This window comes from Papio anubis, chromosome 6 (assembly GCF_008728515.1).
Source record: "Papio anubis isolate 15944 chromosome 6, Panubis1.0, whole genome shotgun sequence".
Classification (NCBI taxonomy): Eukaryota; Metazoa; Chordata; class Mammalia; order Primates; family Cercopithecidae; genus Papio; species Papio anubis.
In genome coordinates this window covers 109,994,009-110,018,914 of record NC_044981.1, presented here as the reverse complement: position 1 = coordinate 110,018,914, position 24,906 = coordinate 109,994,009, and the positions used below count along the sequence as shown (strand labels likewise).

Sequence of the window (24,906 nt, the reverse complement as noted above, 5' to 3'; positions counted from 1 at the left end):
ACTTACTGATGCCTTCAATTCAGAAAGGAATTTCCTTACTGGAAGACATGATGAGCTGTCAGTCCCTCTGGCTTTCTCCAGAAGCTGGCCAGGCAACTGAGAAATCTCCCTCCTTATCTACACTCACTACACTGCAGCGGGAACAGCTCTGTGGGCACTGGGCTGAATCCAATTCACTGATTTTATTAGCTAGTGTGTCACATGGACAGTGGGTAACATAAATAACCCATCTTTGTGACTAACTGAACCTGCTCATATCTAATGTGGCTCAGAAGCATATTGAATCATTGGATTTCTGAGGTCAATAGCAATTGATTACTTTAACAACTCCCTCTCAACCTCCCACAAAAAGCTCTCATTTGTAGCATTTACCACCATGGTAAGCTATGACATGACGTCACAGCACACGGAGTGGAAGACATACACAGTAGTACATTGTTCTAAAATATTTCAACCATGATACCATAGATGTCAATAACTCAAAGACCTAGGTAACAGTAGTGATGTGTAGAAGAATAATGGAAAGTGTTATATATATATTTTTTGTCATTACCTTTGTATTCAATGGAACTTATTTAATTGTAAATTTATTTACAGTCTAATTTTTAATAATGGTTGTTTTTAACACTGGCTCACAAAATTCCTGAACATTTAACAATTGACTTTTGCAAGCTGGTATAAGCTGGATCCAGTGCAGGCCACTCTGGAGCTGTAATGTTAGTTTAGCATCAGAGACAACAGCCGAGGACACTGCGGTATCCATCACCCCTGCCTGTGCTTTTAGTCTGAATAATTTCTTCTCCTGATCGCCCTCAGAGATTGGAATTAGATAACAAAACATTGAGAATGTTCTTTGGATCAAAGACAAATAAGTTAGGTAATACAATTCATTCATCTATATTTCTCTGGACCAAAGTCACTATCTCCTCACTCTATTTGTCTTTACCCTACTCCACTTTTATCATAGCCCAATTACTACTTGATATTTTATATATAATATATACTGTAATATAAATAATGTAAATTCTATGAGGGTAGGACTTTCTGTTTTTCTATTATATTTTCAATGTCTAAAACAGTGCCTGACATATCTTAGGTGCTCATTAAGAGTTTGAAGAATGATTAACAAATCATTGCAAGAAATAGGAATAAAGTTTAAAGTGAATTGGTGACTAGAACTTTAAAAGCCAGGGACTCTTGTGGAAGCCTGTGACCCTCCAATCTCTGATTTTCTTCCATTTTTGAAAAGGAAGTGGAAGAACCCACTACCTGGCATAATAAGAGGACATGCTAAGGACTCAGTGAGCAGTTTGGGATTTTTTTGAATACGGAAAAATAGGTACTAAATATTACTAGATTACAAACACTTCCAATTTGGTTTTTAAGTAGAAAGATGCCATATTCTCCGATGAATGGGAACAATTATAGATTTTATAGACTTTTGCTTTTCTACTAATGCTTTAAAGAGCCCTAAATAAGCATAGATAAAAATACAAAGAAAAATCCTTTTATTCATAACCTATTCAAATTAAATAGCAAAAGATAGGTAAGAGTTCTCTAATGCTCTTCCATGCCTCTAAAAAGAAGAAGAAGGTCTGGAGCAGTGGCTCACACCTGTAATCCCAGCAGTTTGGGAGGCTGAAGTGGGTAGATCACCTGAGGTCAGGAGTTCAAGACCAGCCTGGTCAACATGGTGAAATCCTATCTCTACTAAAAATACAAAAATTAGCCAAGTGTGGTGGCGCATGCCTGTAATTCCAGCTACTCGGGAGGCTGAGGCAGGAGAATCGCTTGAACCCAGGAGGTGGACATTGCAGAGCCGAGATCTGGAGCACCACTGCACTCCAGTCTGGGCAACAGAACCAAACTTTGCCTCAAATAATAAAAATAATAATAATAAATAAATAAATAAATAAAAGTTAAAAGAAGAATACACTTTTAAGACTTTTTTTTCTTTTTTTTCATATTCTGGTCGACAATATGCCACCAGTTCCCATATGTCAACACAGTCAGTTTACCTCAAATTCTTTAAGCAGTTCTTCAGCTCTGAGGCGGTTGTCCAGGTTGCTGATGTTTTTTGCCATCTGTGGAACAGAGTTGTTTGACCATCCCTCAATCTCATCTCTACTTGAGAGTACATCATCCCAAATGGACAGGCTTACTCTCAGCCTATCCATGTTTTCTTCAAGTTTCTCTGCTACCTAGGAGAGAAACAGAAGCCATGGCATTCATAGTCAGAGGCGTAACATGATCATCCCCCCAAGCAAAGTACCAATGCTTCTTTTATCAGAAAAGTATATTCTGACTGACAAACAGTTTTACAAAAATTATTGTAATCTAATAAGTGCACCTGACTCATGTAAATGCTAACCAATACATAAATTGCTTCTGTCATTGGGAGAGGTGTATGAATTCCTGAGACATTGCATTTTCATTTGTAAATTGGGATACTAACAACAACAGGTCCACTAGAATCTACTGTAACTCATTATAAGGTTGAATTCTACAGGACAAAGGTCCATCAAGAACAGTGTTGTATTTATTTTTGAAAGTAATAACAATAAGCATTTTTATTTGTAACGTTTAGGTACAATTAGCATTAATTAGATTCAAACATATTTATTACATAATGCATATGAAAGCAACCAATTTTGCACATTAAAATAAAATAGTATTGCTTATCACTCTTCCTATAATGATAGGCACTAACATCCCAAAGGCTATAAATTAAAAAAAAAATAGCATGCTAAAAAAAGAAAAGAAAAGAATGTTCTTTTTTTTTTTTTTTGAGATGGAGTCTCACTCTGTTTCCCAGGCTGGAGTACTGTGGCGCGATCTCAGCTCACTGCAACCTCTGCCTCCTGGGTTCCAGCGATTCTCCCACCTCAGCCTCCAGAGTAACTAGGATTACAGGCGCTTGCCACCACACCCGGCTAATTTTTTGTATTTTTAGTAGAGATGGGGTTTCACTATGTTAGCCTGACTGGTCTCGAACTCCTGACCTGAAGTGATCCGCCCGCCTCGGCCTCCCAAAGTGCTGGGATTAAAGGCATGAGCCACCGCACCCAGCCAAAGAATGTTCTTTTAAAAGTGGAAGCATATATATAGGGTTTTCTGCTGCCCCCAAATTATTTTATTATATTACACAAATATCAAAGTCTAACTGGTAAATTTAGCTTAAGTAGGGGAACCACAGTACTTCTGAAACTAGATTTTGATAGGAGGTCAACAGAGCACTGAATTTTTCAGCTGAAAGGTAATGTAAAATATTTATGGATTGATATATAGAGTTCCAGGAAAATCAAGTGACTTGTTCTGTGGTCACATAGCTGGTAAGTGACACAGCAAGAACTAAAACCCAAAGATGTAAATTTCAAGTGCAATGTTTTCCAATGCAAAATTATAGCCTTATTACTTTAAATTATTATATATTATGGTTTAATATCCTATAGAATATTTATAAATTCTTCTTTTTTATCTATAATTTCATAGTTTGGGACAGAAAAACATTCAGAGTTATAATTTGTTATGACCGAGGCTATCAAGTGAAATTCCCAAGAGTCTGATGATAAGTTTTTACAAAACAGATACATTTTTTACTATTTCTAAACTTTATGTGAGCACTGTTTTTCTTCAGACTATCATTTCGCATTTAGTACTAAATGTTAAAAGTGAAATTCAGTCGGGCGCAATGGCTCATGCCTATAATCCCAGCACTTTGGGAGGCCAAGGCAGGCAGATCACCTGAGGTCAGGAGTCGGAGACCAGCCTGGTCAACATGGAGAAACCCTGTCTCTACTAAAAATACAAAATTAGCTGGGCGTGGTGGTGTGCACCTGTAATCCCAGTTACTCGGGGGGTTGACGCAGGAGAATTGCTTGAACCCGGGGAGGCAGAGGTTGCGGTAAGCTGAGATCACACCGTTGCACTCCAGCCTGGGCAACAAGAGTGAAACTCCATCTCAAAAAAAAAAAAAAAAAAAGTGAAATTCACATCCTTGAATAACCCTTTGCCCAAAAATTTGATTGGGAAATGTGATTATTGAAATGATTTGCAGACTCCCAGGTGATTATCTTACATCCAGCCATTTGTCCACGGTGCTCTCCATGTCTGTTTTCACCAAGCTGAAATCACTACTGTGAATTTTTTTCAGTTCAGATAACAAGTATTTTCCTTTGCTGGTAAAGTTATCCAAGTCTTTCTGTTTGTAATTCATTTTGTTCTTGGCAGTTTCATGCTGTGGATAAATGATTTCTTAATTAATAAAATAGTCAGTGATAAGTCATGAGTTTAAAACCATTTGCCTCTAGGAAATTTAATTCATAATTGACCTTACGCAGAAATTATTGATATTAATTAACTATACAAATATATATAACACCATTTGCTTGAGTTGCTAGAATCCTAGAATGTCAGTATTCCTAGGGGAAAAAAAGTTGAGCTTGTTAGCATGAATTATCCACATCTAAGTATACAGACAAGAATTGGGCAGATAATTGCTTTATGACTAAAAACCAGATCTACTAAAGCAGAACACCAACATAAACACATTTTGAATTTTACCTTGGAAAAAGCCCATTTAAGATCTTCTTGATCTTTAATGGTAGTTCTGGTTACAATCACACTGCTGGCATTTTCTAAGACTTTAGATACAGCTGACTTCAGGTTCTGATATTCTCTCATTAAGTCAATAAGTCCACAGCATTGACCCTGACTGTAATGATTAAAGAAAATATATTATTTGGTGTCATGTATCAGGAAAGGGGAGAGTTCCCTACAATTGGACTTGATGTTTCACTACATAAAGGTATTAATACTCATAGATGGATTCTGGAATCAAGAGAAAAGCGTATTTCTACATACTGATCTCAAACTAGTGCTGCTGGTTAATCCTACTTACTCCAATGTCCAAAATGTTCTCTGTGAATGAGGGATGCACACAACCATTGAAATAAAATCTATGAACTCAAAGACAAAGAAGTAATATATGTTCTTGCCAACTCAAACTTACATAGATGAGTCACCCAAATGTTTTGGTTTTTTTTAATTGTCTTTTTCCATGTGGTTTTAATTATTTCATAATGGCATATGTTGCAGGAAATAAAACAACAATAAAACAAAACATAGCCCGAAACTAACAAATAAAAAGATTACTCAGTAATTAACGTATATGTCAGATTTTCTCTTCCATCTCAATGGAATAAATTCTCATTGGATATGACTACCCTGAAAACTGTCAAAATGAGAAGATAGCTGCTGTTTATAAAAATAAGGTGGTCTACAACCATATCACCTCAAATGCACCTGATCTCATTTGATCTTGTGAAGGTAAGCAGGGTCCAGCCTGGTTAGTACTTGGATGGGAGACCCTCTGGGAATATTGGAAGCTGTAGGCTTTTTTTTTTTTTTTAAACAAACACACACACACACACACACAAAACGGCTGGGTGTCACGGATCATGCCTATAATCCTAGCACTGTGCGAGGCCAAGGCAGGCTGATCACTCGAGGCCAGTCGTTCGAGACCAGCCTGGCCAACAAGGCAAAACATCGTCTCTACTCAAAATGCAAAAATCAGCCTGGCTTGGTGGCACACGCCTGTAATCTCAGCTACTTAGGAGGCTGAGGCATGAGAAAGGCTTGAACTCGGGTAGTAGAGGTTGCAGTGAGCCAAGATCACACCACTGTGCTCCAGCCTGGGCAATAGAGGGAGACTGTTTCATAAAAGAAACAATAACAAAAGAATAAAATGCTGTTGAGCAAGCAAGTTTACATCTAGAGATTTTTCCAAAGAAATAAAATTATGTGCACTAAGATTTAGGTAAAGTGATATTCTTCACACCATTATTTGTAATAGGAGAAAATATAGAAATAACCAAAATGTTAAAAACAGGTCAATAATTAAATAAATCCTGATACATTCTTATGATAGGACACTGTGCAACCTCTACGAAATCACAATGTAGGATAATGTTTAATAATACAGAATAAAGTTTGCACAACATGATTCAATTTAAAATGCCTGCATTAATAGTCTACATTATATAATGTGCTCTGAATTTTGTTTAAAAGACCTTTGTACATGATGTAAAGTATATGTTGAGGGTCATTTTTTTAAATGCATATGAATGTCCAATTGTTCTAGTACCATTTATTGAAAAGATAATTCTTTCTCCACCAAATTTTCTTTATATCTTTGTCAAAACAATTGACTGTATATGTCTGGGTCTATTTCTGACTGTGTTCCACTAGTTTATATGTTTACCCTTCAGCCTGTACCACACTGAAACCAGCTAGTATAAGTCCTCCAATTCTTTTTCATTTGTTATTTATTTATTTACTTACTTAATTATTTTAGGTACCAGAGCTGCCAGCAAAGTCCTCCAATTCTTTTTGAAAACTGTACTGGCTATTCTAGTAGGTCTTGTGTTTTTATGTATACATTTTTAAGTCATCTTGTAAATTTCTACAAAAATTCTGTGGGCATTTTGATTGGGATTGTATTGATATAAAAAAGACCTCAATAACAAAAAAATCACCCAAATCGGCCAACTTGAATATTTAAAAAGATAAACAGATTGCAAATAACATATCAAAATACGCTCAACATCAGTCATCAGGGATATACAAATTAAAAACAAAATGTGCCAATTCTTGGCACAATGCTTATGAGTTAGTCCTGCTCCACAGTGAGGAGTTAAAGACACACACACACACACACACACACACACACACACACACACACACAGAGATGGCTCTACACATCTAGTAGAATGTCAAACAAGCAAATAAACAAAAACATCACAATACCAAGTGTTGGAAATTACGTGGAGCAACTGGAAATCTTACACATGACTGGTGTGAGTGCAAAATGGTGCAACTACTTTGAAAAATAATTTGGCAGGTTCTTATAAAGTTAAACATATATGTTGCTATACAATCCAGTCTCACTTTTAGATTATTTACCCAAATGAAATAAAAACTTACATACATGCAAAAATTTGAATGTGAATGTTTATAAACACTATTTATAATCATCCAAACTGGAAAGAACCCAATTGTCCATCACCCAGTAATTGAATAAACTGTAGTAAACCCATTCAGTGGAATATTCAGCTATAAAAAAATGAATGAACTTTTGACACACACAATGACATATGTTGTGCTAAATAAAAGAAGCCAGAATAAAAGAAGCCAGGTCACATTCTATGTGATTTTGTTTATAAATGATTCTAAGAAAAGACAAAACTATAGATGTGGAAAACTCATCCCTGGTTGCCAGGGGGGCTAAGGGCAAAGGGAAGAGATAAGGCCATTTTTTAGGTGGTAGAACTTTCATTGTGAAATTTAACAGTTACACAACTGTATAAGTTTGTCAAAACTGATAGCATTGCATATGAAAAAAAGTAAATTTAAATGTGTTTAAATTATACCTCAATTACAAACAACTACAACAAAACAAAAAAAATATGAAATTAAAAGTTAAGGCTGTCATGGTAGCACTTCGTAACTGTTGACAAATCCTGCTTTAAGCATTGAATTCCAAATGTAATTTTTTTTTTTTTTTTTTTTTTTTTTTTGAGAAGGAGTCTCACTCTGTCTTCCAGCCTGGAATGCTGTGATGTGATCTCGGCTCACTGCAACCTACACCTCCAGGGTTCAAGTGATTCTCCTGCCTCGGCCTCCCGAGTAGCTGGTATTACAGGCACCCTCCACCATGCCCGGCTAATTTTTGTATTTTTAGTAGAGACGAGATTTCACTATGTTGGCCAGGATGGTCTTAAACTCCTGACCTCAGGTGATTCGCCTGCCTTGGCCTCCCAAAGTGTTGGGATTACAGGCGTGAGCGACCGTGCCTGGCCTATAATTGTTATCTCAAAGCAACATTCTCAATAAAGTTCTGTAGAAATAAGTAAATTTTCAATGTTATGAAAGTGACACAGAATACCTAAAATGGTAAAATATATTTAACTACTGATCACATCAATGCAAAACAGGCAATGTCCCAATGTCACAAAATAAGTGGGAAGCTAAAAACAAGAACTGGGTGGGTTTTGACTTACTTTTCATGAATTAGTCTTTTGGTATCATCCCAGGTGACTGCTAAGCGGTTTATCTCCCTGTCAACTTCAGGTGCAAAAGCTACATCTTTCTGGGCAATTTGCTTGGCTTTGTCTTTCAACCAACATAGTTCATGCTCGTGAGAATTCAATTCATCTTCTAGCTGATTAAACACTCTTAACCTGTGAATTAAAATGTTATTTTCCTATGAATTTACTAAAAGTAGTAAACAAATTTCTTCTCCATAAGTATATGATGAGACCATAAAGCAGAAACCATAAAGTTTCTACTTATTTAGACAGTAGAAACTTTTAACACAGAAATTAAATTGATGTTTATCAATGGATGAAGGTACTTTTAAAGTTAATTTTGCAAAATAACTCAGACTGTACCTCAGAAAACATTGAAAGTCATTCTTAATACTCACCATCAACCTTCTGTTAAGTTTGTATTTTCTTTGTACTTTGCTTTGATGGTATAAGATTTTCAAAACTAAGGCTGATCTCATAGGCTAACTAGGTAAATACTTACTGTAAAATCATTGGTAAGAAATGTTTCTGGGTCATGAGGTTCAATCCATGTAAATAATAATGTTTAAGGATTATAGTTGTTTCATTCAATATCATATTAGCTTTATTGAGCTCTGCTATATATATATACACACACACACACATATTATATATATATAATATATAATATATATATATAATTTAAATTACCTACCTTGTTGAAAAGATTACCATAAGGAAATGATCATTTTTGTCTCTAATCTATTAATATCAGAGCATTTCTAAAAAAGTGGCCATATCACCAGCCACAGTGGCTCACGTTCATAATCTCAGCATTTTGGGATGCCAAGGTGGGAGAATTGCTTGAGACCAGGAATTCAAGACCAACCTGGGCAACACAGCAAGACCTTATTTCTACAAAAAAAAAAAATTAGTTTTTAAATTTAGCTGGGTGTGGTGGTACATGTGTATAGTCTCAGCTATGTGGGAGGCTGAGGCTGGAGGATCACTTGAGTCCAAAAGTTTGAGGCCACAGTGAACTGTGACTGCACCACTGCACTCTAGCCTGGGTGACAGAGCACGACCCTGTTTCAAAGAAAAAAAAAGTGGCCATATAGAGGCAGCTGTTGACTCTTCATTCTTACAGTTTGATATAGGTCTGCAGAGTTCACAAAATGAGTCCGCATGTTTTACCCCATTTAATTCCCAAAAGATGGTGGCTGGGGCACGTGTTCTCATTATCCCCACCTTACAAGAAGAGAAGAGGTTTTCCCAAGGTGGCACAGTGAAGCATTAGTATGACTGGAATTTAAATAAGTCCATTAATTCAATATAACATTTTCTGTACCCGATGTGTGACTTTGGTGAGTGCAGTGTTGTGGGTACTGATGTGGCTCTTTAGCTCAACCTGGGCTTTCTACTCTGGCAATTTTAGGATCTCCTGTCTGCTTGGCCTAAGAAGGCCATGCCACCCTGCAGCACCAATGATACTGCTGGCTTCCAGGGTGAGTGACACTAGGCACCTTATTCTGGAGGCTATTTTTTCTTCCCAAGTATCATTCCCTTTTGTAAATTTGCTAAACTAATGAGATAATCTATTGCCTATAAAGGGTATAATCTCAGGAGCCCAGTCCTAATATTGACTCCACTATCATCTGACTAAATCCTCAACTTAATGTTTGATTCTGGTTAAAAGCAAACAACCAGCAATGGTCTTGTCAGGAACAACATAATCTTTATCAATCATGAATACCTTGGCATGAATACATTTCAGTTGTTTCTTTGCCCACTGAAAAAAAAATGGAAGAGAAAGTGGCCCTGAAAACGGGAGTCAGAAGGTTCTATTAAGAAGAAAAAAAGATTGAAAAGAAGGCTACAGTTTTAAGAAAACAGTTACTTCTCAAATTTACTAAGGGGACTTATCTTTGACCTGTTTGCTTCTCAAATGGACTCACCTGACAAAAGCTCAGCTTTGGTTACTTAAACCCACTCCTCTGCCTCTCCATACCACTAAGCAAACAGTTAAATGTAGTTGTAGAGAATGACTCTGCCAAGCTGATTGGTTTCACTTTAAATGAACACAGAGCTCAAATGACAGCTCATCACCTTCCTAAGCTACCCTCTACAAGAAAACTGTTTCACACCATTTTCTCTCCTCCAACATCTGCCCTCTCCTCTGAACTGATGAGCTTGCACCAGTCTCTACCAAGAGGCTCTCAGCCACCAGGGAGGAATTCCCTCATACTTTTTACCACCAAAACTACTAGGATCACTCCCTTTCTCTTCTGCCTTCATTCTTGTTACAGAAGATGAGTCCTTTCTCCCATCAGTAAAAAATTATTTAAAAATAGATAATAAGATCTATACATTCTTTGCTCATAAAAAGACTTTAGGGAAATCCTTAAGAAATCCAAAGAAATTTTAGTACTTCTCAAGTGTCAAATTAGTCATTAATCTTATCTTCAAACTGGTAAAAAAAAAAAAAAAAAAAAAAAAAAAAAAAAAAAAAGTTGCTAAATATGGTACTGTAAACCAAAAAGTATCTGAGACAGGGTTAAGGACATGCCTGGAAGAAATAAATATGAAATCACAGAAACAGTCTGTGGTTTATACCTTTCTCCAAAGATGATTTTGAGGGCTTCAACACTTAAAGGGGAAAAATGGGCTGGAGGGGAAAGAGAGAGGAGAAGGTTAATCCATGTATTGCAAGAGAAAAGAAGCAGGCAGGGAATAGTCAATTATGAATTCATCTCGTGCTCAGTAAATCAGCACTTTACTTAAGATAAGGTGAACATAGAGCAGCTACCTATGGAGATACTGAACCTTTTCTCTGTATCTATCTGTTTAGGAACAAAACGAAAGGCCGCTTCTTGCATGACTCAGCTCTCAGCTTAATTTCTTTCTTTTGGCAGAGTGAATTGGGGTCCTGAGTTTTTATTTTCCTTTCACGGTCCTAATAAAGTTTTGCATAAAAGTTAATTCCAGAACAAATACAAAAGAAAAGAGACAAGTGGCTGTGACAGTTTCCTTTACCTCTGCTGAAGAGCTTGGCGGGTAGGTTCTTTCAGTCGCTCTTTGTCAGTCCTTTCTTCAATGTCCTCAATGCTTTTCAGAAGCTCCTCTTTCTGGTCTTGGAATGCTTTTTTCAACACTGCCAGGGCATCTGCCTCACTCTGCTTGGTTCCCAGAAGGTTCTGGATCCTTTCTACCTCTCCACAGAGCTGATCAGCCGTGGCTCTGCAGGAAGTCCTTTGCTCAGAGCTCCCACTTTTCAGATGGTATTGGGCTTTGGAAAGAATGCCATCGAGACTGACAGCAGCAGATTCTAATGCTTTAGCATCTTGAAGAGCATCATTGAGGTCCTTTTCTATCAAATCAGACTCGTTCTTATTCATACTGTTGGTTGCTTCCACCGTTTGCCTCAGCTGGTGGAGAATGCCGGACAGAGAGGCATGGCTCTGGAGGAATTCTGCCAAATGGGACAGGGCAAGCTGCCGCCTCTCCACAACCTGGCTGGCCTCCTCAAACAGCTGGAAGCAGTCCTCAGCCTTGCCCTGCAGGAGGTGGAGGTCCTCAGCACGGCCCAGAGAACCCAACCTTGCTAAGTGACCCTGCAGACTCTGCAATTCAACCTTTTTGCTCTCTACTTCTGCTGCGTGGTCCTGGAAGGGAAGAGAGAGTTATTGATTCCTCAGATACACTACAGTCCATGACAGAGGTATTCTACAGGGTTCGTGATGTGAAGACCTGTTTTAAGTGCCATGGATAGTATAGTACTTAAAGATCATCTACAGTGAATCTTTGAAAATTCACAAAATTTTCTGTTTTGCTGATCCACATATTTCACATAAAACACAACTCTGTTTTGGCACTATGTAATTAATTCTGTGAAAAAAATTTCTTTGTGGATAGAAATTGTTAGTTAAAAGAAATGAAAACATTGGAAGATTCTTAAAGATGCCTATATATATTTTACATTTTAATTTTAACATTTTAAAGATGCATATAGGTATATATTTATACACAAATATTTGTATTTAGATATCTCATTTTTAATATTTCAACTTTAAAAATTTTTAATTTTAAAAGATGCATGTATGTAAAAAATTTTAAATCTAAAAATTTAAAAATCTAAATGTTTAATTTTTTTAACTAAAAATTTCTGTTGACAAAAATCCATGAAGACATCTTTTTCCATTAAATTAGTTTCAAATCAGAGTTTTATTTTATGCAAGACTTCTGTATAGGAAGTTTGACTAGCTCACAATAAATCATGTTTAAAATCTAGCAGAAAATTGGCAATATTCTCAGCGGTTTCCATTAAATAGAAATTATCACCTATCTTAATCTTGACAACAATGACTTTAAGATCCCCCTGATTGACCACTAAACTTCAGATAGCTTACTCTTGACTACAGATTCCGACCTTTTTTTTTCTTAGAGCATTTACTTTAGAAAATTTGTAATTGTGAATTCATTCTCTGCCCCTTTGAGATGTAACTCTTCTTGAAGCTCTGGCCAGTTTTTCCACCTCTGGAATATTTTTCTGAAGGATGTGGGAGCCGTCCCTTTGAAATGTAAACATCGGTGAAAATAGCTGCTCTCTCTCAGTTTCTTTGGAGGGTAGAGCCTAAATTCACTGAGCACCTTCCTCCAAGATGTAAAAATTACCTCCTGTCCTGAAGGTAGAAGAAAGTTGCTTTTCCCTGACACAAAACCAAATAGTGAACCCAGCAAGGAATGAACACTCAATAAATATGAAATACTCTGTTGTTAAATGTTGCTATATGCTTACTATGTAGCTTATCTCCATTGTTTCAATGCTTTACAATCAATATCTGGATTTTCGAATGTTTTCTGGTGCTAGGATAGATATAATGTGTTGGGGACTCAGAAAATTACACCCTAAAATATATCACTTTGGACTTTAAACTGAGAAAACCTGAGGAGCAGCAAATTCAAATAAGAGCTTTTCCTGATGCTCCTTTATCTGACTAAGGCAAGTTCCTCCAGAAGAAATATAATCATCAACCAGGGAAGAATAACTCACAGGAAAGTCCCTTAAGGTCTGACATCTCACTCAGAGAGACTTTCAGCACAGGATGCCATCTGTAATTCTGAGGTATGCTACCTGAGAAACTTTTTCTGCATAGTAAGACAGCCTTTGTTCATAGTGCATTTCCTCCCCTCACCCTCCCATAGCTTGTCCCTACTACCCTCCTGAAGCCCCAGCTCCTATTGCTTTCTGTATAACATAAAAACTTTAGTCATCCAGTTATTCTTAGAGCCTCATATTTTGTGGGACTCCCATACAATATGCACATAATAAATGTGTTTGCCATTTCTCCTGTTAATTGGTCTATTGTCAGTTTGTTTCATAGATTCAAATTAATTGAACCTTCAGAGGGCAGAAGAAAGATCTTTTCACCCCTCCATATGCATAATTTATAAAGAAGGGAAATAAGCTTTAAATCACTTTAAAGCTGAATAGTAATTCAGAAAAACTATATCCTTAAACTATTTGAATTCAGTGTTAGTTTTCAGTATTGAAATGAAACAAACTGGGAAGCTTAAAAATGGACATTCTTGTCACTTTATCCTAGAAATCATTTGCTCCACTATGAAGAGAGAGTTTCTTAAGATGGTTGCCAATTTTATCTGAAGTGGCTTTATCTGCTTAATTTGTCTGCATAATTCATTGCCTTAACTCATATGCTCAATTATTAAAACATTTTCATATAAATAAAAAGTTAAATTCCCACCATTTAAACTTTTTTTAAATGTTGTATCTCTTTTTAATTTGAGAACTCTCTTTTAGGAAAAAATTCTTCTTCAATCTTAAAAAAAAAAAAAACAAAAAACACTTTACCTTGTGCCGAGTAAGAGCTACTTGATGGTCCATTATGCTAATCTCAGAAGTAGTTTGTAATTCACTGAGAAACAGCTTAATCCAGACAGAAAAGGAAAGCAGCAGCTCATCAAATTGCTGGTGTTCAGCAACCACAGACTGAAGAAAATTAATCCTACATAGACAAAGTATTAAAGTTAAAATGTCCCATAAGTAAACAGAAAGGATTAATGATATATTTTGGGAATTAAGCTAACCCAAGGGCAAAAGCAATGTTGTCATACATGAACACTCTATACCTCTTGATATTTTTTACTTCCAAAACCCTGCTTTACTCACAATCTTCCCTGTCTCAGTGAACATTGCCACCATCCACCCTGATGGTCCTATGAGGCACTCTTCATCTTTTCCTTTCTTTACAAGCACATCTAATCTATGGATACCCTCTCAGTATAACATGTGTTCCAAAATTGAATGAAATTCCTATAATTCTGATGCCTTAGTATATGTTATCAGTAATAATTATCATTATGTTAAATTGCTGTGTGCCACGGAAGTAACCAAATTTTTTAATCAATTGTGTCTTTAACCATGGCTGGCCTAAGACTTTTGTCATCCATAGACAATTATTGTTTTACTTTTATTCTTCTCAAAAAGTGGTTTATAGTCAGCTGCAGTTCAAAATTTGCTTTTTCTTTAAGGAAATTCATGGAAAGGACTCTTACAAGTATTCCAAAATACAGATTTCTGATAACTTTAAAGACTATGCTATTGGACTAAGAAAAAACTTCCATGGCTGGGTGCAGGGGCTCATGCCTGTAATCCCAACAATTTGGGAGGCCAAGGCAGGTGGATCACTTGAAGTCAGGAGTTTGAGACCAGCCTGGCCAACACAGCAAAACTCCATTTCTACTAAAAATACAAAAATTAGCCAGGTGTGCTGGTGCACACCCATAATCCCAGCTACTTAGGAGGCAGAGGCATGAGAATCGCTTGAACCCAGGAGGCAGAGGGTGCAGTGAGCTGAGATCACACCACTGTACTCCAGCCTGGGTAAGAGAGTGAGACTCTTTCTCAAAAGAAAAAACTTCCAGGACTCTAATTAAAAAGCAGATACATTCAAGAGATTTGCTAACTCAACATTAAGCAGAACAAGAGTTAATTACATGGGACTGAACTAATAGAGGCCTGAAATACTTTTTTTTAGTGGTGTTTTGTTTGAAACATTGCTGACTCTTTTTATGTTTTCTTTTCCAAAGTCAAGATAACTTTTTTTTTCTTTGAATTGTCTATAGCTTACTTCAAATCGGGCAAACTACACTTCCGTGAGCAAAATTCGTAGCATATTTTTTTGCTCTACTTGATTTCTACAGAAATCGGAAACTATTTGTGAGTATTCTTAATGTATGGTAATATAGTTATTTGTATAAGGTCAATAAGAATATGTTTTGTAATAGGACACAATTGGAAACATTGGTTATTTTACCCAGGCTTTGACTGGAACGGCATATTTTCAGAGCTGATCAGACTGCTTTGAGGAATTGAGATTACTTTATAGAACCAATGAAAAGCCCTTTGGGAAGATTGGCTTTATACTTCTCTATGTGATGCCTTTATAAAGTTCCTGACCTGTGGTAGGTAAAGAACTTTACTTTCTCACAGGCCCAGGAATCTCAAGTTATATTGGGACCTTGAGAAGAAAGGAATTCACCCAATTCATACGGATTATCTGCAGGCACAGATAAACCTTTGGTTTGGTTAACCTTGAGAGACTTTTGAAAGTCTAATCTGAGATTTCTCATGAAAAATGTACCAGCAAAGTCAATTTTTAAAAAGCCTGTATGGCCAATCTTGCTGCACTTTATATGGATAATTAGGCCAAGTATAATAAGACTAAAATTTATCTTGCAAATAAGTTGGTCGTACTATGATTTGCCTTTGGTAGAAATTGGGGGCTGGAGAGAGAAAAAATATGTTTTTAAAAAACTATAGTATGCATGTTATTAGATTCTAGTTTTGTTTATTGTTTTTGAGTTTTTATTATTTTCCCACAATTTGGACTGAATCCTGAATCTTTCCTGGCTACAAGTTTCCAACTAAGGTTTTCCAAATCTTCCTTCTGTTTTCCTTATTTTATTTATTTATTTATTTCATGGAGATGGAGTTTCGCTCTTATTGCCCAGGTTGGACTGCAATGGTGTGATCTTGGCTCACTGCAATCTCTGCCTTCCAGATTCAAGTGATTCTCCTGCCTCAGCCTCCTGCGTAGCTGGGATTACAGGCACCTGCCACCACACCTGGCTAATTTTTGTATTATTAGTAGAGACAGGGTTTCACCACATTGGCCAGGCTGGTATCAAACTCCTGACCTCAGATAATCCACCCGCCTCGGACTCCCAAAGTGCTGGGATTACAGGTGTGAGCCACCATGCTCAAAAACTGCTTTTCTTAAATCCCCACAAACTGAAGCTAGGCAGCTAAATTTTGTGAGAAATAACAGAAACTTGTAAGTAAACAACCTATGTGCCTGCTGGTATATTGACTTCTCAGAAATTTCACTTGACCGTTCATCTGAACTGAACTACAATCCAGAAAAATCTATTCAGATTACTACTGCAATCTGAAGATACTTCACAAACTCTAGAAAAACAAGTCTGTAGACTACTCTAGATATTAAACTTTGTTTTTCTTCTGTTTCCTTAGAAATGCCTCTTATTAAAGATCTGTTTGCCTGCATCATAGATAGAGGCCCAGCCCATTTGCAATGCCACCTTCTGGAATGGGACATAGCTATTTAACTGAACTGATCTATTCTCAGGATTAAGAGACTGACTAAAGAAGACATGGAACAATATATTTCAGTTTGCTTTTTTTTTCTGTTTATCTTAATTTGCTTTTCTACTCCTTTGTCTATCTCTATCAAATGACCTTTTTTTCTTTTTTTTTAAATTGAGACCAAGTATCACTCTGTTACCCAGGCTTCAGTGCAGTGCTGTAATCACAGCTCCCTGTAACTTCAAACTCCTGGGCTCAAGCAATCCTCCTGTCTCAGCTTTCTGAGCAGCTGAGACTACAGGTACATGCCACCACACTTGGATACTTTAAAAAAAATTTCTTGTAGAGATGGGGTCTTGCAATATTGCCCAGGCTGGTCTTGAACTCCCAGCCTTGAGCACTCCCCTCACCTTGCCCTCCCAAAACTCTGGGATTATGGGCATAAGCCATCACACTCAACCTCTATCAAACAAACTTTAAGACAAATCTCTTCAAAACTTTCCATTTAGCTTTGAATATGTGAAACGTTTTTTAAGTTTCAAAATGGGATCTGAAGGAAATAAAAATACTTTACTCCAAAATGTATTTCTTTGACAAATTCCGAAATGGCCCTGCAAAACTGTCTTTTGTGGGGGGTGGGGGGGGCTAAATTTGCTTCTGTAGATCTGTAGAGAATCTGTACTAATGTTGCTAGCCCTGCCTTTGTCCAGATCTAGGAAATATGAACTGAGAGTCAAACACCATGAAGACCTGAAAGAGACCTTTACCATCTATTCTCTTTGAGGGCTGTACCTGTGAGGTTTCATCTACATTGCAAGTCCAGTTTTGCTAGCCAAGCCTCTTCCTTTCTCCCTCCAATAACCTGTATTACCATGATAACCTGTTTTGAGCCATTTTCTGAGCTCACAATCTTTCTGTAACCTCAATATGGTATATATTTTGTATGTCAATGGAGGTTGGGTGTCCATTCTGAAGACTCCTGTGTATACACATTAAATAAATTTATATTACTTTCCTATTAATCTGCCTCATGTCAGTGATTTTCTAACCTCTAGGGGGCCAAGGGCCTTGGCCCTACAATCCCCCCACTCCCTCCTCCCCGCCAACACACACTATACATTGATTCTGTGCTCTTCTCTCCATTTCCACTGCTCTCATCCTGGTCTAAACCTCTTCACTTCTTGCCTGACCTTCAACAGCCTCCTAACTGGCTTCCTCCCTCCCACCTTTGCCTCCTTACAATATACTCTCTAGATAATAAGTAGACATGATTTCATGTGAACAAGGCATGCCCTATCCTGCTTAAACACTAGGTGGTTTCCCATTGCACTTAAGAAGGCAAAACCCCAAACTCCTTACTGTGGTCTACAAGAAAACTCACATTTTCTACTTATCTGGTCTCATCTGACAGTTCTGCCCCACATTCCCACTGACCTCTCTGTCTCCCAATAAAACCAACTCATTACTGCCTTAGAGCTTTTGCCATTTTTGCTCCCTTTGCCTGTGTGGGTCTGCTTCCTGCACAGCCCACAGATCTTAATCAGATGTCATCTCCCCAGAGAGGCCTTGTTTGACCCCAATTCTAAAGACACACCATCCTGCAGTCCCTGTCATGCTACCCTGTTTTGTTGTCTTCATAATCCTGAACATTACCTTAAATCGTCTTGTTTGTTCACTTGTTTAGTTATGTATTTATTTTCCACCCAGCTCCTTCCTCCCCTCTCTCCACACATGGACTGTACCTGCCTTGCTTACTGCTATATCCTCAGCACCTAAAAAGGTGCCTGGGATATCATCAGGGACCAATCAGTGTGTGTGTAATAAATGAATTAGTTAATAAATAGTAGGCGATTGGAGATCAGAAACCAAATGTATTAAAAATAATACCTTAATCAAAACTAGTATTTATTAAAATGGTTTGTATCCAAATTCAACTTTTAAATCAGTTTTCACATTTTAATATTTACAAAATCTTCTACACATTATCCTTATATGCATGCATTATATTTTCAATGCCTTCACACATTGGTATCACTTTAAAAGTCCTTTACTTTCCCTCTAAGGGACAGGCAGAGGGCAGATACTGCTTTGTTTTACAGATAATTGCTCACCTTTCAAGAGGTGACATCAAATCTTTCTGTAAATTTCTAAGCCCATTCAAATGTCCCTTTTTTTGATCCTATAATATTTCGTGTTCACCCCCCATTATTCCCACACTAATCGGTAAATTATTTGGGGTTAGGTTTTATTTATTTTTATGGCTTTTGGTGTCTGATATGGTACCTTGTACGCAGCAGGCACCTGATATATATTTGTTGATTGATCGAATACAGGAATAAATAAATAATAGAATAAATATAAGCTCCATGAAAGCAAAGGATGAAACTCTTTATTGTTGCGATTCTCAGCACATAGAAGAGTATGCTACTCATTGTGGAAACTCAGGAAATATTTGCTGAATGAATGAATTTTTTAAAAGGGCGGAAAGGTTAAATGCCTAAGATCACACAGGTGATCAACATCAACTTAAAGAGAAAATTTGTTTTCTAGTATATTGGAAAGGGATAGATGCCAGTTGTTAATCACCTAGTTAATTAAGATTTAATCCAGTTTTTTCTTCCATTTATCAATAATTTCCCTTGCTGTCTCCAAAATATCTATAGTAAAATGAAATGGACTAGCATATGTGTATAAAATGCCTCTGGTTGAGAAATGTCATGTGAGATAAAATTTTAGGTACCATTTTTTTTCCTATACAAAACAGCTTAAGCAATAAATAATACAGCATTAGCAATCCTACTCTCTTTAATCTATTTCAACTGATTTAATCACTTGCCCTTATTTTAGACTAAATTGTGAATTGGGATTCATCAGAAATGCTCAGTTTCGTGGATCTTGATTTTCAAAATAAAAGTTTTCTTCCCTTCTGTAGTTATCAGGTGAGTAGCCAAGTTAAATAAAAGTAAACAAAACTATACTTTCTTAATTTACATGCTCATCATTTAAAAAAATTAACAATATTAGAAGATTTATCTTTTAGAACCAACCTTTTGTCAATTATCTGTGGTAAATCTCTCCATCTCTCATCCAACTGCTCCAAATGTAGTTTCACCATTTTCACATCATCTTTGGAGGCTATTGAGAACAATGATTCCTTTAATTGCAAAAGTTTGCTATAGAATGAGGCCTGGGATACAACTTCATTTTGCAGTGCCTGAAAAATACAAGACATTACAGATCTCATCCCAACAGGACTGAAAAGTAAGGACCATGTGACACAGGGGGCTGTTGTCCAAAGGATTTGCATTCTTGCGAAATGTAAGTCATCGGGGCCAGGCTGAAGAGAGTTTTTATTACTTGATTTAGAAATGGATCCACTTAACCTTTAATGGAATTTGGTTCATCCACTTAACCTTTAATGGAATTTGGTTCCATTCCATTAAAGGTGAAGTGGATCAATTTCTAAATCAAGTAATACAATGCGACTAGAACCTGAATAAGTTTTCTGGAGTCTGAGTTATAAGTTAGGCAAATCTAGAAGCTGTAGAATTTCTTTCACGACTAAGAGACTGAGTAGGCAAAGAGAATCAAAGAAAAATTATTGCTGGAGAGACTCACACGGCTAACAATAAGAGAGATGCAATTCTAGCCTGGGACATGTTCTCCCTCTCTATTTAGAGACCAGATTAGGCCAAACTGGAGAACTTAGGGGCTCTTCATTTTGCTTTTAAGCAACAGAACTCCTTCATTTTAAAACGTAATCAGGTAATGAATCTCTTAGGTGCTGTGAGGTGCATAAAAGTTGTGGCTCCTACCTAACAAGAGATAAAATATAAACACTCCAATAGATAGGTAATAATAATAAAAAAAAGATGTTAAGCGAAATGATAGGTATGGCACAGCAGATAGTAAGTAGATGCTTGTCAAAATGCTCTCCTTCCCTTCCTTGCTTGTATGTGATACAAGCAAGATTGCTAAAGGGATTAGAGGAAGGAGTGCACAGCCTGTGGATGACAGATAAGATCATAAAGCAGAACTGCAACTTACGCTGGGTACAAAGCAAAGAAACAGCGCAGGATGCAGAGCCAGGAGGTGGGAATGCACAAGTCAGGTCCAGCCCACGAGGTGAGGCCACCTTACTTGATGCAATGTCAGGATGCAGGAGTAACAGAGTCTGCAGTCCTCTCAGTCATATGGCACTCAGTTTCCACGTGGAGATGTGCAACAACAGTTTGACATGCCCACTTAGATTTATGTCAATTTCCTCATTTATAAGGAAAAGACCTGTGATGTCCCCTCTGGGAACACCCTGTGTGTATTTGAAAGAAGACAGGAACCAGATTGTAGATCAGGATTGCCCTTTATGCTCAGGGCAAGTAACAGTCATTACAGGTTTCTGAGAAGGGACTTTGTGGAAGATGAGTGCAGAAATCAGTGTTTAATAAACCAGAAAGGCAGAAGAACCAGAAGAATGGAGTACCCCCCAAGTCAAGGAAGGAGAACATTTAAAGGTGGGGCAACAGATTCCGATGCTACAGACACTGGTGACAGAGTTTTCAGAGACGCAATTACAAAAGGCAAAAGAATGTAGCTTCCTCCTAAACGTCTTATAATAGTTGATGGGAGGAATTTGGAGTATAAATCTGTAATAAAATAAATCTCTTTTGAGACGCAATTTTGACTGTTGAATTTTCCAGCATAGATAGCATCATTTGAGGCAAGTTATTAATCTCTAGAAATCAGTAACATTGCCTTTAGCTTCAATTATACTCAAAGATTTTCTTTCTTTGAGTTTAAATAATTGACTTCCTCAAGTATGAAATAAACTTTGTCATTGTACTTATTACCTACATTTGTGCTCATTCATTTTTTTGTCTTCCATGAGAATAATCATTACCGCAACTTCTTTCTACATTCTATTACTTATTTCTTTAAAAGAACACCATTTATTGCACAAAATTCATATAATTACAAGAGTAGAGAGATTATATCTATTTCCAGCCTCAGAAATTATGAACTGATAGCCAACCTCTTTCATCTATATTCCTACCCAACCTTTCCTCAACTCCTTTGCCAAAGCATGTTATTCAGATGCCAGACATTACATTACAGGATTTTCTAACACATCACGGAAATTGATCATCACAAAGTTCTCATTGTCAGTTTCTCTCCCTTTCAGGTCATGGTTGCTTTCTTCTTTTTGGAACACCCTAATGTCAAATGATGCTTCGGGAATCACAAAACGAAAGCAAGAAGGGAGATACACGTTTATTTATTTCATTATTTTATTTTTTTAAATAATGTAACTGTAACAAAAAGCATTTTATTTTTCCTTCCTCACACTTCCTTGAACTTGCCTGTATTAACTGAAGTTCACCTTCCACTTTGACTCTGTCTGCAGAAATGTCCATTTCTGGGGAACTGGCTATAGCTTCACCCCGCTCTAACCAGGTCAAAAAGGATGATAGTTCTTTCTCTAGCCTAAAGGAAGTAGAGAACAGAAACAAATTCATTGAAAATTGTCATACTAGGAGATTAAACCTTTCTGAAGTTGGAGGGTCCAACACAAACCATAGCAAATACAATCTCAGTTATCTCAGTCTTAGATGTGTCAACACAAAAATCACTCCGTTCATTTTCATGTGCATCCCTGCATTCACGTTTATATTGGATAATATGTAAAGATCCATATACATCCTCTCCACTCACGGGAATCTTTGCCTTATAACAAAGATCAAGAGTTTCCTACAGTAGACCCACAAGTTCATGTGTTTTGCATGTGGGATAATCATTCCCCATCACATAAAGAACTGCTAATCTAGAATTTCCTATTTAATAGTGGCAGCAACTCAAGGAAAAATGCTGCTCACCTCTGCCAGTGGGCCAGCAGATTCTCCAGCGCAGTCTGTCTCTCCTTCGCCTTCCGTAGGGTGTCCTCATATTGGTGCTGTAGAGCCGCAGCCTCCTGAATACAGGAGTCTCTGTTCACAACCTTCCTGGCACTGGCTGAGAAGGTGGTGATCAGGCTGCTCAGTGACTCCAGGGCCTGGCAGAGATCCTAAGAAGAGTGTGAGAAGAATACAATGAAAGCAAAAGAGCCAACGAGGCCTGCATCTTTCTTTGACACCTATCATTGCAAAATGTTTTCTCTCAGTCATAATAAACAAGAATGGTACTAAGAATGGGTACAAATATACAGTTGATAGAAGAAATAAGACTTAGTGGTCAATACATTAGTAGGGGACTATAGCTAGAAAATAGTTTGAATGTTTCTTGCATAAATAAAACACAAATATTTTAGGTGATGAAGGTCCCAATTCCACTGATTTTACTTTTACAAATTATATCAATGTATTAAATTATCACATGTGCACCCCCCAAAACACATAAAAGTTAAATATATTTTTAAAAGGTCTGTGCCCATGATTTGCAGCAAGACATAGTGAAAATGAGAAGAAAGTGACTTCATAAATACAGAAATCAAAATTGAAAATGGAGACACTTCTCCAAACAAGAATGTGCTGCTATTTATCTGAAAACTTTCAACTTTCCCTTAACAATTTAGATAACTTGTGATTATTAGTGACTTTATACTAGATATGTATTTAAACAATTTAGATAACTTGTAAAGATTATTAGTGACTTTATGCTAGATATGTATTTAAAAACTATTCTTAACTCATAAAACCCACATGTAACATGCTATAAACACTACAAAAAATACATATAAAAAGAGTTATGGCTGAAGAAGCTGCTATCTCAATAGTAGTAATAATAATAATAGCTACACAGTGCCTCAGAATGTGGCAGGCCCTGCATTACCTGCTTCCCATGCATTGACTCATTCCATCTTCCTGAGAACCCTAAGAGGTATGTTTTTTCATTACCTTCATTTTACAGATTAGAAAATCAAGACACAGAAAAACAACTTGCTTTAGGAAATCTAAATATTGGAAAAATAGAATATTAGTCTCTTTGGTCCTCCATTATTAACTTAGTTGTGTATAAAAATAATTTCATCACACTGAATTCTCCTACTTTTCCTCATTTTTTGTATAAAGAAATTACAAGTAAGTAACACAGAAGTGTATTCTCATTATAAATATTTAAACAATAGAAATCTCACTTCCCCTTCCAGAAGTGCCTTTGTCAATGGTTTGTTTTCTATTACGTACACCTTTACAAATGTTTGCACACATGAACGTGCAATAGGAATCATATTCGTATTTTTGTTTATTAATTAACATATGGTAGTATTTGTGCATAATTCTCCCCTTTTGTTCCTCCCCCTAAATTCTGCCAGAGCCATCTGTTTGTTGCCTTGCAGAAGATTCACAATGATGACAAAAGCCATTTGTTGGAAACTGGTCAGTGAGGATATATTCCTTAAACATCTGAGTACAGTGGGTTAAAATCTGAAGACAGCTATACATATATATTTTTTCCTTGCACACATACTTTTTTATAATGCTGGCAAGAGGTAACAGGGTTTATTAAAGCTAAACTCTAAAAATGTTACTCATTCTAATTAAAAGAGAGAAATACATTTGAAATGAATACTCCTTTAATATGCATCTTTAATGAAAATTTATTCACATCCTTACCTGTCTTGTATTATATAAAGTGAATACATTAAATCTATATACTTACTCAACTCATATAAACATTTTTCCAATTTCAATTCTCTTAAAAAGTTTACTGTATTTTCTTTTCAAGTGGGAATTGTCAAATTTTAAGTTGGTAAATAGTAGAAATGTTGAAGCATACTCTTACCATATGTTCTTGAAGAACTTTGTATGTTTCTGTAGCTGAAGAACATATTTTAATTGGAACAGCAAGTTTATCTTCAAATTCAGACACAGATTGCTGGATCTAAAACATGGGTGCAATATAAAAATAACAGTGGGAAAAACACATAGCCAGGCAAAAAAATGTTACTGAGAAAATGGCATATCTACCTTTTATGGATAACTTTTAATGTAATTATAAAATGCATGCATTCTTTAAACATCTAAAATCAATGTGTCTCATTATTCGAAAGGAAAATAACTGTCTTAATGACTAACTGAACACAATGTGTAACATTCTCACATGCCACTAAAAAAGGGGCCATATAAATAATTATAAATTTACTCATCATTGACCTTGGTAGATGATTGACAAAGTATGTCTTTTTCTTATTCCACTATTTGTAAAGTATTTATTGCATTTACC

The 24,906-nt window shown here is 36.6% G+C and overlaps 1 protein-coding gene across 22 annotated transcripts in view; it reads right to left on the bottom strand.

Annotated features, from left to right (window-relative positions):
* SYNE1 (spectrin repeat containing nuclear envelope protein 1) overlaps positions 1–24,906 on the bottom strand; it is a 523,271-nt gene that overhangs the window by 286,862 nt on the left and 211,503 nt on the right. For all 22 annotated transcript variants that reach the window (XM_021936839.2, XM_031667714.1, XM_021936840.2 and 19 more), the window contains 10 exons: positions 24,466–24,564; positions 22,563–22,750; positions 22,050–22,173; positions 19,740–19,906; positions 13,939–14,092; positions 11,103–11,731; positions 8,064–8,243; positions 4,564–4,714; positions 4,079–4,237; positions 2,019–2,201 (listed from right to left, as the gene is read on the bottom strand). In XM_021936839.2, coding sequence (XP_021792531.2) covers positions 2,019–2,201; positions 4,079–4,237; positions 4,564–4,714; positions 8,064–8,243; positions 11,103–11,731; positions 13,939–14,092; positions 19,740–19,906; positions 22,050–22,173; positions 22,563–22,750; positions 24,466–24,564 — 2,034 coding nt within the window. The remainder of the gene's footprint in view (positions 1–2,018; positions 2,202–4,078; positions 4,238–4,563; positions 4,715–8,063; positions 8,244–11,102; positions 11,732–13,938; positions 14,093–19,739; positions 19,907–22,049; positions 22,174–22,562; positions 22,751–24,465; positions 24,565–24,906) is intronic.